Source organism: Patagioenas fasciata, chromosome 1 (genome assembly GCF_037038585.1).
Source record: "Patagioenas fasciata isolate bPatFas1 chromosome 1, bPatFas1.hap1, whole genome shotgun sequence".
Taxonomy (NCBI): Eukaryota; Metazoa; Chordata; class Aves; order Columbiformes; family Columbidae; genus Patagioenas; species Patagioenas fasciata.
Genome location: NC_092520.1, coordinates 164,524,635 through 164,538,034, shown reverse-complemented (window position 1 = coordinate 164,538,034; position 13,400 = coordinate 164,524,635). Strand labels below are relative to the sequence as shown.

The 13,400-nt window shown below is 35.6% G+C and overlaps 1 protein-coding gene across 3 annotated transcripts in view; it reads right to left on the bottom strand.

The window, feature by feature from the left end:
* Nucleotides 1–13,400, bottom strand: part of METTL25 (methyltransferase like 25) — a 65,120-nt gene that overhangs the window by 15,714 nt on the left and 36,006 nt on the right. For 2 of the 3 annotated variants that reach the window (XM_065842860.2, XM_071799627.1), the window contains 4 exons: nt 7,638–7,732; nt 5,136–5,165; nt 3,944–4,017; nt 1,071–1,164 (listed from right to left, as the gene is read on the bottom strand). In XM_065842860.2, coding sequence (XP_065698932.1) covers nt 1,071–1,164; nt 3,944–4,017; nt 5,136–5,165; nt 7,638–7,732 — 293 coding nt within the window. The remainder of the gene's footprint in view (nt 1–1,070; nt 1,165–3,943; nt 4,018–5,135; nt 5,166–7,637; nt 7,733–13,400) is intronic. The other variant, XM_065842870.2, reaches the window with a different exon arrangement.

Here is a 13,400-nt window from a genome sequence, read left to right as displayed (position 1 = left end):
TTATATTCCATGCCTAATGCTTTGTTGCCATCTGTTGACCAATATAGCAGTTGTAGTACTAAGACAGGACACTTAAGAACATAAAAAAATCTCTGGAAGATTTTATGATTGTAAATCTCAATTTTGTATTCACTTCTTTTTCTCTATCTAGGGTAGTAATCTAAAAATCTTAATATTTCTCTTTAACATTTTTAAATTAAAAGACAAAGAATTAGGTCTTCAAAGACCTTCAAAGGCTACTTAAGGAGAGTGTCTAAAGGCTGAAATAAATTTGAAATACTTTGGGAACTAAATAGTAAGAGAAACATACTGGACAGAATCACCTATCTTGCTCTAATGTTGCATTTTTCAGTTTCAAAAGGTGTCTAAAGGGATCAAGATAATATTGCTGCAGAAAAAAATGAAAATAAAAAGGGGTCAAAGTGTTTATTATGAGATTCATTATTCATGGTTTTTTGGATCACTTTCAGTTTAAACATATGTACAGACAAAAAAGTAGCATGTTTGTATAGGATAGTATTTCAGCTGGATTTAAAAGGGTTCAAGAGTTTTATCAGGATGTATAGTATCAGCATAGGCAAGAGGTCCTTCAGGACTGCTTCACTTGGCATCTAAAAAGTATATTTACCTCTAAATGAGAGCGTGTATAAAATAGAGTATGTATACATTTTTTTTTTTTGTGTCAAAGGAGATTTGTAGGATTAACTTCAGAAATACAGGAAAGGCTTAAAAAATTCTGATCATGAGCACCATGTATAAAAAAGGATTGTTTTTACATCAAGTGATTAGAATAAAGTTATTTTAAACCAAAGTATTTTAAATAATTTATACACAGAAGTCTATTCTGAAAAAAAAAAAAGAAGAAAAAAAAGAACTTTTATATGTTTTTAAATACATAAAAATATGTATGGATTGGCTCTGTCAGTATCAATAAAAATGAGAATGCTTTGGATTCATACATCAATACACAAACTAAATAACCTCAGTGGCTTAAACATTGAGTTGTGGTGCTGACTTCAAGAACTTACATGGCTATAAGAATTTTATGCAGACTGTATGTAGTGACTCACCTTTGAATCATCCAGTTCCAGCTTTTTGAGAGACTTTCTGACATAGTCTATGAAGGAGGATGATTTGGAGAAAGTTTTTCCAACATGTCGATCACTGCAAATACAACATTGAGATGCACGCTTTTGTATATCCAGCAACTGAAATTTACACATTTTTTATTCCCTTTAATTAAATTTTTACTTCAGGAAAAAAAATCAGCTATGACTGCCAAGTTAGCAACAACTTTCCTTTCTCCCTCTTTTACTTAAAACAAGCTAGATACCATTTGAAGAAATGTCTACATACAGCAACTGTACAATTGTACAGTTATTATTTTACCTAAAAATTGGAGAGTTCAAAGTTTCTTTTTAATTTCTCCCTAGCATTTTTATTTTCCTACATGAATGACAAAATTCTTGTTTCCACTGACAGATATTTCCTTCTATAGTTCTATAATACTTCTGTAATTCCGCTGTAATTTATTTACTATCAACCTCTGGACTGAGTAAATGTCAAGTTGGAGTAAAATTTCACTTGTGTTTGTTACCTTGTGTTGTTACCCTCACTATTTTTATTTCACTAAGTGATGCTACAGTTTTCCCCTGTTTACAACTAAATGGCCTACTTTTGAAGCCAGCCAGAAATGTAGATTGTTTCAGAAAACATGTTAAAATAATGCATGAACACTAAAAAACACATATGAAGACTGAATCCTAACAGGCCACTTACATTTGTTCTCTGTGTTTAAAATATCTTGGAGAAACAAGACATAACTTTATGTTAGTCTGAATTTGCTTTCTTGACTGTGTTTTAACTTAATTCCTCTTCAAGCTGTGCAGTGCAGGAGTTACTTTTTCAGCTACAGTAGCTGTTTGTGAGTATTCTATTGCTTAAGAGGAAATACACTTTCCCCCCAGTGAAATACTAAATAGAAATATTGTGGGTAAACATTTCCCCCCTCTTTATTCTCAGTAAAACTCCTTTCTCCTTATTTGAGCATAAGGATTAACATCTACTGACGTCAACAGAGACTTTTCCTCAGTGGCAACTCTAATCTCTTTAGCTGGCAGGGTTCCCCACTCACTGAGTATCAAAAGTCACATTTATTTTAAAGAAAGAATTAATTTCTCTAGTCATACTTAATATTCAGACATACCTAAACATTTGGGCTGATGCAGTCTGAAAATCTGTTCATGATTATGCCATTATGTCATTCTTTAGAAGATCAGCATCTGCCTCCTAATCACAGGTTACTGGGGGGATGCCAGTGTCTGGGCCTGGATGGGATGGAGGTAACTTCATAGTGCTCTGCTTTGGATTAGTGACTAAACCAGTGCTGGTAACGCACCGATGTTTCAGCTATTGACAAACTGTGATTGTGCAGTATTGAGGCCTTCTCTGTTTCTCCCTCTGCTCCCCAGGGAGTAGGCTGGGGGTACACAACTGGGGTGGTGGGTAGGTTGACAGGGAGTCTTTCCAGTGTAGCTACTGCTTTTATTTCAAAACTAAGCGGGTGAAAGGTCTGGAGCACAAGTCTGATGAGGAGTGGCTGAGGGAACTGGGGCTGTTTAGCCTGGAGAAAAGGAGGCTGAGGGGAGACCTTATTGCTTTCTACAACTACCTGAAAGGAGGTTGTAGCATGGAGGGTGTTGGTCTCTTCTCCCAAGTGGCAAGTGGTAGGATAAGAGGAAATGGCCTCAATTTGCACCGGGGGAGGTTTAGATTGGATATTAGGAAAAAAATTTTCACAGAAAGGGTTGTCAGTCATTGGAACAGGCTGCCCAGGGAAGTGGTGGAGTCACCATCCCTGGAGGTGTTTAAAAGACACATAGATGAGGTTCTTAGGGACACGGGTTAGTGCCAGTGTTGGGTTAAGGGTTGAACTCGATGATCTTGAGGGTTTCTTCTAACCAAAATATTTCTATGATTCTATAATCTTAATTACTTCCTCCAAAGTATACTTCCTTTTACAAATGGAATGTATTATCATCTTTCTCACACTTCTTCTTTACAACTTAGTCGCCATGATTTTATATGCAATATTTTATACAATTTAAAAATAAAAAAATCTTTGTTCTTTGAGGAGTTTGACGTTCTGAAGGGTAAGCTCTCTGGCTCTACATTCACCAAAAGATTTGGGAGTATCTGCATTAGCAGTTATTTGAGATCAGGAGTATACTTCTGAAGAGAATTTTCTGTTTTTCCCTACCTCTCACGCTTTGGTTGACACTGTGGAATAAGATTAGAGCTCAAAAAATGGGTTCTTTTCAAATTAAATTGAACTCCAAGGCGTACTTCTGGATATGCCCCAAGCACTTCTGGATGCACTCCAAGAATTAACAAGCATACATCCCACAGAATAAGAGAAAATCTAATCCAAGTACAACTCCAGGAAAAGAAGATAGTGCAGAAGTCAGGTCCTCCGCACCGGCTCTCCAGATCCCACCCTATGAGCGCACAGTACTTGCCAGCGTAGGCACAAGCAGTAAGTAGTTCTTCACAGATATGCTGGCCATTGAGTTTTTAGCAGTTTTTCTAGGGAAAAATGGAAATGTCTGTCTGCTGCACTATTAAGCTGCCAGAACCTCTGCATAACAGGGTAGCCCAGGACCAGGCTGACTTTTTAGTGAATTTGCAAGGGGTTCTCTGGTGAAGTACGGTTTATACATGTTTCCAGTACAGAAGGATCTATTTCAGCTATGGGTAAAAGAAGGGCAATACATTTGAGATGTGGATTTAGGATGAATAAATGTTTCTTGCATTTTAATATCAATATGTACATACCGACTGATTTTTACACTCTTCTGCTTTCTAATAAATACCTTCTCTATAGAATAGAGGTGGCAGAGAATCAGAGCTTTAGTTTGTTACCTATGAATTCAGAGCTTCTTACCTTTTGGAGACACCATACATTTCTTCTATAATAACCTGAAGAACAGCTCGATAAAACAATGATTCTGTGGGCAGCTGCAAAAAAAAAAAAAAATTACAGTAGCAAGGATTTAAAATTGGCATTGAAATGAATATCAGAGTAACAAAAAGAGTATTGGCACCCTCAGCCTCTTATTGGCTTGTATTCTTTACAATCAGTTATAACAGGTTTAAAAGTACAATTTACTAGTGTTTCTGCATCCAGTTAAAATTATGGTTTGGGGTCAGATTCTAACATAACCATGAATGAAAGAAAAACAATGAAACCCACACTCTGAAGTAGAAGTCCAAAGGTTGGCAGAGGGAAAATGAACAGAGGAAAAATCTACTGATCATGATCCAAATTCTACTATGCAAAATAAATCTAACAATTTACTTAACCTGTTTTGAAGGCAAAATGCATAATTTCTTAGCTTAATCATCATACGCCGTAGTCTGAACCATACGGAAGATACTATGCTCATAGAACTAGAATACACTGAAAACTTCATACCTTTGTGTATGAAAGATCTGTTTCATAAAAATAGTTAATGCTTGCCAATTAAAAATTCACAGTAAAAGGCATTTACAGTAAAAGGCTACTGGGGTCAGTGGACTTACATATGGAAATCAGAGGTCTCTCAGACTTGCCTTTTAAATATTTGCACAGTTGGTGTCCACCATTCCCAAAAGGATAACTTGCACAACAATAATTCAAAGTATTCACAGGGGAAAAATATACAGGGATTAAAAATGAGAATGATGATGTTTCTAACAGGTTCAAGCCTTTGTCATAACAATTTCTATTTTTACATTAGTTGATAAAACACTAGGAGAGTGATCCAAACCAGGGATATCAGAAGACATTTGTACTGAATTTATGTATTAGCTTAAAGATAGCAAAAGACATTAAGAAGGGTAGTTTAATGCCTTAAACTGTGCTTTTTTTACAGACTTTTAATTGTCAAAAGAAAACAGATTCGCTAAGTACAATCACAGCAATAAAAAAGTGATTTCATGATGACACATGCTATCTATCAGGATTTGATATAGTATATGCTAGTATTTTAGATTCCAGAAATGCAGAAGTTCAATAAAAGGTCATGGATTAAAAGCATTCAAGGAGGAAAAACACATTTTATCTTAAAATGGCTAAAATAAACAATACTACTTACCATTTGGCCAACTGCAACTCGCTCCAAAGCCTTTAAGAGTGAAGGAATTAAATTGCTGATATGTTTATTCTTTATCAGAACATTTAATAAACACATTGTATAAAAGTCAGAGGAGATGACATTTTAAAAGATTAATAGTGTGACATAACACGAGCTTGCACACTTTAAAGTGTTAATACCTTTAGGGACTCATAATCAGCTCACTCCTGTTACTTTGGTTTATTTATAGGAGAAGCAATGATAACCAACTGTATGGAAATAGATGCACGAAAAATTTGTTTGTTTTTCTTAGTATTGTAAAAGAATTGCAGAGGATTAGTTTTTACGAAAGTGCTAAAAAGAAATGCATTTTCCTTGAGTCTGTTTCTACCAAAATATAAATAATTCACTTTGCATATTCAACCACATCTTTAAATACTTTTAGTCCCTGGTATTCAGACAAACTGAGCTTCCATATGTAAAGTCAAATAAAATACAAACTCCAGAGGGACTGCAATTTAAGACGCTTGTTCATTATCTTTCACTAGATTCTCTATACCATAAATCCTGATGTAGGTATGAGAGTACTTGATTTTTATGATCCATGGTGACAAAGAATGACAATTAGAAGGGTGAAATATTTTAACTACAGTTGAAAAGATACTGTACCTACAAAAATTTCAGCTGAATATTAAAGATAGTAGTATAAATGAAGATAAAAATTCAATTATCTGACACTACAACAAACTAGATAGCAAACCAAAAATGCCTCGCCACTGGTGGGTCATCATCACCTTTATTCCCCAGACTCCACTACAGTCAACAGGACTGCTTGTCTCTGAATGACCCACTTCTCCTTCTCCTAGTTTTAGAATCCATCTTGTATTTCAGACTGATCCTCAGACACGGTCCAAGTAGTTGCAGTTCCACCATTTCATCACTTTGCCCAACTCTCAGATTTGACTTCTGCTGTAGAAGCTATGGCTCTCACACCAGCATATATCTGCTGCTGCTTAGAAGATGGATGTGAGTTCTAGCATGTGCTGTAAGGGCCTGAAACTAAAACTCTTGTCCAGAACTTTTAGTCCTTGGAACTTTAACCAATTTGAATGATATGTACTAATGAACATCAGTAATAATGCTCATTGATCAGCAGACTCAGTTTGCCCTACCCAACCATTCCCGCTAGGAAGATGAGTGCCTGGCTGCACTGCATTTTCTCCCTTGTGCCTCTGAGAAGGCAAGGAAAATCCTAGTCATGAAAAATGCAAAGAGAGGGTTACAAACGTAAGAACAGTAGGTGTATCTGGTAACACAGGAGACCTCTGCCTTTCATGAGTGTTTTAACTAAAAAAGTTTTTAACTGCCAATTTTCTGTGATTTCTCTGAAATCTAAAATAGATGTATATGGCAAGATCAGTACTGTCTCTTGGGAGTCATTTGCTTACAAAATTTATCTTCCTACCAAACAGCCTGAACTTTTCCTTTCCAAAAGAAATGGAATGGGAAAGGAAATAGCTAATGTGTCAGCTGAGGAAGAATTGGTGTTTTAAGACACTGACAAAAAAAAGAGAAAAGGCAAATCCCTTTTAGAAAGAACTTCTTACGAAAAGTTTTACAGTGACATCTCTAAAATGAACAATTTTTTTCTTGTACCTTGCCAAGGGTCACACCTTTCAGCCTTATGTATACTAAATAACTGGCATCTTATACTTTCTCCTGACAGCACTTAATTATCATGTTGGTTCAAGTTTACATAACCTTGATGCATTAGCCTATACTGAGTCTTCAGTCTACACTATCCTCCATAATGAAGGTACAAAGGCAGCAGCAGGGGCTAGCCAGAAACTGATGTGATTCATCTTGATACCAGAAATTAAAAATTAATAGAGGAAAGGAATAGTGGTCTTCTAACTGAAACAGTGGATGAAATTTTCAGTACCTATCTGTTTTTTCAAATTAGACATCAGTTCATCATCCTGCCTTGATGAGGTTAGGTCTTTAAAAGCACTTCATCTCTTGGTGCAATGTTAAAAAGATATTTCCAGGCCCTTAAGCCACATGGATATTAGAGCTCCTCTAGTTTTTGGAATAGGTAGGTTTGTTTAGGTTTTAAACAGTCAGAACATTCAATATTATGAATCATGAAGGTGTTGGGGGAGTTACTGATTGCAATCCTTCTACAATTACCTTGTTCCCCCCATAATCCTTGGCCAGGAACTATTACCCTGAGGGGTTACCTTGTTTAGGATTTTACAAAGGTTTGGCCTTTCTGTCCACTCTTAAAATACGTTTCTGTCAATACTCATTTTTTCATGCCTTCAGCAAGTATAAAATATATAAAGCTGGAAGGTCAAGACTATTTTTTTTAGATATAATTCATCAGGCTTACAACATTAATGATGTTATTCTGTAGAGTCTTGGATTAAAGTCATGGCTTTAGGATTAGAAGCCAAAAACAATGAATCCTATAACATCTGGATAAAGCTCTTAGTAAGAAAAAGAAAAGAAAGGGAATCATACCAAGCACGCTGACATTCTAGCATTGCGACCACAGCACCAGCTCTTGTCCTTCAAGTACTGACACAGGGGAAATCCCCACACTTGCTCTGGGCGATCTGCAAAATGAAGGAAGAAAAAACAGTCACAGCTTTCATGGGCTATTTTTCTCTTTCTTACAGAATACACAATGTATTGAGCAAGATGAACAGTAGTTAATGGTAGCAGAACTGCTTAAATGTTCTAGTCCAGTAACAAGAACTGTGGTAATGTAATAAAAAACATTTTTTTCCCCAGATGTTTTGTGTTTATGTTGAATTTCTGATAATTTCACATTTTCCAAAACATTTTTAAGTGAGTGCCTTTTATGAAAATCCACTGAAAAAATCTTCCAAGGGACAAGAGAAGTTTCCAAATCCTCATGGCGCCCTATGTCATGCCATGAGTCACAAGATGTAAGCTGGGCAGCTGTTCAGTGTAGCAGGACTTCAGTATTGCTTCTCATTGGGTTCTTCTTCTATCATAAACATCTTTTAAACATCACACAGAACAATGCGTATTTGTTTATTTCAGTTCTGAAGGCCTGTGCTTTGCTGTGAGGCAGAATGTTTGTTTTCCAGAAAAGAGCAGCTGCAAAGTTTCTTGCTGTTTCTTCCTAACACCAAGAAGCATTTGCATCACAATCCATGCTTGGTTTGTTTCATTATCATTAATATTTTCAATAACAACACAATTCTTCATGTTTAACACTCATGCAAATGTGGAAAAACTAAAGTATGGGGATTACTTTATAGATGTTCATAATATCCAGTTTTCCAAGGAAGAAAAACTCTACAATGTTTTGAACTTTCCTTAGCACATTTGTAAGCTGATTATTTAGAACACTGAATAAGAAGTTTAAAATTAAAAAAAAAATAGAAAAAAAAAAAGAAACAAAACCAAATTGGCTAGCATCCTGGGTTTTTAGCATAGAAAGATGAACTGAGGGTATTTCAAGATAAATCCATGCAATGGGGTTAAAGAAAGGACAGCAGAAATACGACTCTTCAAATTTACCAAAGGACTGAAATACACACATGTAAGTAGAATTCATTTTGTGAAAGCTAAGCAAAGAAAAACTACATGGGATACGACCCTTCTCCCACAGCAAAAACACTCGGTTTTCTGTAGCAGTCCCCAGTCTTTGCTGCCCTCTAGACAGCAAGAGCAAGCAGATCTTCTGCAGGCAACCTCATGCTTTGCTCTCCTTTTAGCCCTGAGAAATGTCAGAGGCTCTTAGGGGATGAATACCGGTTTGAGGACCATGATTTAGGAGTAGGATTTTAATTTTGCCTAATTAGCAGAAAGAGAAAGAAAAGAAAAATCCTTTAGATATAAAGATAAAATTTGATAAAACATATTGCAACTGGCTTCAGCACTAGGAATGTACTAAGAATTTGTAAGTGCCTCATGACAAGCTCTGAAACTTTAATTAACTTCAAGTCTAGTTACTGAGTACATAGAATAAAACTGAGCATTTCTACTGCAGGGATGGTAATAAGAATTCTTTTTTTTTTTTTTTTTTCCCAAGTGAAACAATCAAAGGCCATGGTTTCTATTGTATGATTCACACTAATAAGTCTTTCTAACATATATGTTACAATATTTCAAAATAAAAATTTGCAGGCTGAGTTAGAAAGCTGAAATCATTGGTCTTTTCAAGTAATTCCTTCTAATTTACACCCTGTTCTCTAGGCAAACTTATCATCCATGCAAGTGAAAGTTGCTTCCTGCTGAGCTACAATCTCAATATTAGTGCACTGTACTCATGCATAATTCTGAGAAATTTATGATACCTTTGGAAAAGTACCGTCTTCATTTAAATTATTGAACCTGTAAAGTAGGAGAAAAAGAGAGGGAAACTAATATGTAGATTTTTTTGTGTATATCCAAAGTTGACCATGTATCTACAATACTGCCTTGAGTTCTATTTAGTTTTCCATATCCAGGCCACTCTCAGGCATACTGCTGATTATAAAGAGAGAAATTGTAGGATGACTATATTGCTATGACATTCATTTATTTATCAGATATATTTTAAAATCTGATAATTCTTTTAATGCCTGCAACCGTTTTCAGATATGTTTAATAATATATAGATCACAAATTACCATATTGTGTTTCTATCTGACAACACAGCAGCTGTTCTGTATTGTATAAATCTCCAAAAACATTCCAGCAACATTTTAAGTATGGGTATTCTACGGAAGATTTGATACCAAACAGCTTAAGTGTTCAACAGTGCATGAAGCAATCATGTTAGAATTCAATGCAGAGGAGCCAATCAGGCAGATTTCTTCTTTCCACAAAAGTTTACAAAATGGGGAAGTTTAGGTAATCATTTGATAAGCCGAACTGAAGCTATGCTTGGGTGTAGTCATAGAACCTATTAGTTAAATTGCTATGACCTTACTTCTAAACTAACCTCTTTGACAGACTAGGTCACACATTTAATAAAATGAATTGCTGCAAATATTGCACCAAAACAAATCTTTGCAAAAAATAGTAATGCTGTTACATTCTAGGACTAAATCTATTAATATAAACCAAACTGTAATTTAAATGTGAATCATTTCAGAAGAAGAAGAGAGGAAACACGATAGATTTAAAGTAGCATCAAGAACAACATGAAAATTTGTATCCTAGCTCAGCTTTGTGGAACAGAGTGGTTCATTGGAAACCTACGCAGATACAACACTGATTAAGGTAGCTTGAAGATCTGTGCTGTTATTGTTCACTGTCCCCATAAACTGGATACATATGGTAAGAGTGAGAAGACATACCTATCAGTATCACTCAGTTACACAGAGCAAGGTAAGACAAAGTGTAGATTACACAGAAATGTATAATGCTGAATAAATCAGAAAAGAACAATTCCAGCCATTAGTTACAGAACAAATTCATATCATTTCCCTCTGACTGAGTTTACTAACATTCATAGTTTCATGGAAGAGCTGTTTAAATGTATATATTTAAACAAATTATTCCTTTCCTCACCATTGTTTTTTTCATAGTAAAGAACATTTTTCTGGTAGACATAACATCTCTCCTAGAAAAGGAATTTAATAGGAACTTTCAAAAATGTCACCTATTTTTTCCATTACCATTTTTTTACGTCTTTTGACAAACAAAGGAACTTTACAGGTCTTTAAACATAGGCGGGAGAATCCTTTTAAATATTCACACACTTTAAGCAATCCTTCAATGGATTTACTAACTTGATGTGACCACATAGATGCGTCTCATGACTAACCCTTCAGCAGTTCATTTCTCACACTCCTCTAACATGCAGGAATGTCATGTTTTGAAAAGAATATACTATATGGAGAAGCTGTCTTTGGTTTATTACATATTGCGGAGGATATTAACACTTTGAGAAATAAAGTTATTATGATATTAAAATGTTAATATTAAAAATTTGAAATGTATTTCAAAATGGTATGAGTATTGTGAATAGTTCCTAATAATACCATTCAGCGATTTATTATTGCAGCATAATATTGTCAGTTCTAAATGCCTAACTATATCTTTGTTTCTTATGACTTGAAATAAAAACACCTACTTCTACATTTATTTATGAAGTGTGATCCATATCAGCCCATGTAAAATATTGCATGGAGCAATGTAGTCAGTTAATGTAGAAGTACTCCTAAGAGAAATTAAATTTCCTTTTTATATTTTCTTTTTTTTTTTTTTTAATTACATTAAAACAGTCACAACTCCTACTCATGCTATTACTTTGATATTAACATCTATTTCAGCTGATTCCTTCCTGATGCCTTAGTGACTCATATTTGTTCATCCTTACAGTCTGTACCTCTAATTTCCAAAGCATTTTTGGAAGTATAATTGCCCAGCATGCTTCTCTACTTCAGTGCATGATTTAGATATTTATGATGGTAATTCCCACTGATTCATGGAGATGATTTTCAAAGGCTTTCTTGTTGTTTTTTTTTTTTTTTTTTCCATTTTCTTAATATCAAAGCACGAGAAACCTGGAGTTCAGACACTTGTTAATTAACTTCAGTTGCATTTTTGTACTTCACATCCAATGCACTTGAGTATCTATGATCTCTTTCTGTGATCATGAAAGAAAAACAAAGTTGAAAATAAAAGGAATGTAAGACTATGTGAAGGATCCATTTTGAACCACTCCTTGGCAGCTAGAGAATACTCAAGGCAAAAATAAAAGGAGTGCCAATTGTACAGAAAAAGTACAACTGACTGAAGATCAGACACAGCTGTCAGTGTGAGGTAATTGTGCAAGGACTGCCAAGAACATTGAAAATTCTCTGTATTAATCATATACCCGTTGGCCAACAATGCTTTGAGACTCTTGCCAAAGACAAGTAGATAACGGTAACATGACATGGCATCTAAAATCTGTACATGACTCAGTCCACAAGGCTACCACTAGGATCTGCTCTTCAGTTATTTTATTCAAAGAGCCATACTTGAGAGGTAACAACCATAAGAATCATGTCCTTGCTTGAGTAGTTCCTGGTGTATTGATGGCGAGATAAAAAAAAAAAAAAGCTATAATAGACAGTGAGGGGCCCAAAACTGAACACAGTATTTGAGGTGTGGCCTCACCAGTGTCTAGTACAGGGGTAAGATCACTTCCATAATCCTGCTCACCACACTATTTGTTATCCTTTTTTAAAATTAATCAGATTCCTTAAAAATATTCTTACTAAAATGTTCTTTGTAGAGGAAGGGATTTTTGTATCTGTTACTTTGAACATAATAACACATCCCCCCACTACAAGAAAGACATTGAGGTGCTGGAGCATGTCAAAGAAGGGCAATGAAGCTGGTGAGGGGTCTGAAGTACAAGTCTCATGAGGAGTGGCTGAGGGAACTGGGGCTGTTTAGCCTGGAGAAAAGGAGGCTGAGGGGAGATCTTATAACTCTCTACAACTACCTGAAAGGAGGTTGTAGCATGGAGGGTGTTGGTCTCTTCTTCAAAGTAGCGAGTGATAGGATGAGAGGAAATGGCCTCAAGTTGCAGCAGGGGAGGTTTAGGTTGGATATTAGGAAAAATTTTGTAACAGAAAGAGTTGCCAGGCATTGGAACAGGCTGCCCAGCGAAGTAGCAGAGTCATCATCCCTGGAGGTGTTTAAAAGACATGTAGATGAGGTTCTTAGGGACATGGTTTAGTGCCAGTGTTAGGTTAATGGTTGGACTTGATGTTCTTGAGGGTCTCTTCCAACCAAAATGACTCTATGATTTTGTGATTAATAACAGAAACATATTACTGAAACCTAAAAGGAAATCTTGAAGGGCAACATCAAGTGAAAGATGAATACATGGATAAATGGTTACTGACAGTTTTATGTCAGTACTGGAATTTCAGTAGGGGCCACAGTTAGGTAGGGAGGGACATCTGTTCTTCTAGACTTGTTCCTACTTGCAGGGTTTTGAATAACTTAAAATCCAGAGAAATCAAAGCAGCAGAATGAGGATGGAGACGTCAAGCTCAGGCTGAGAAGTAGCTCAGTGAAGAAGAAGCCTGGATCCCAGGAGAAAAAAGAGTTCATTGCAGTACTACCAACAAACCCAGAACTGCCATAAAAATTGAGGTTAGTAGCTGTGACAGGAAATTAAAATAAATTCTTTGCTAACACTGTATTAAAATATTGCTTTTGAGATCTGTTACCTTATTCTAGGAACTTGGTGCTAGTCATATTAAAAATCAACAGCAGAAGCACAGAACTCCAATTTGAACACCCAGTGAATGAGAAATA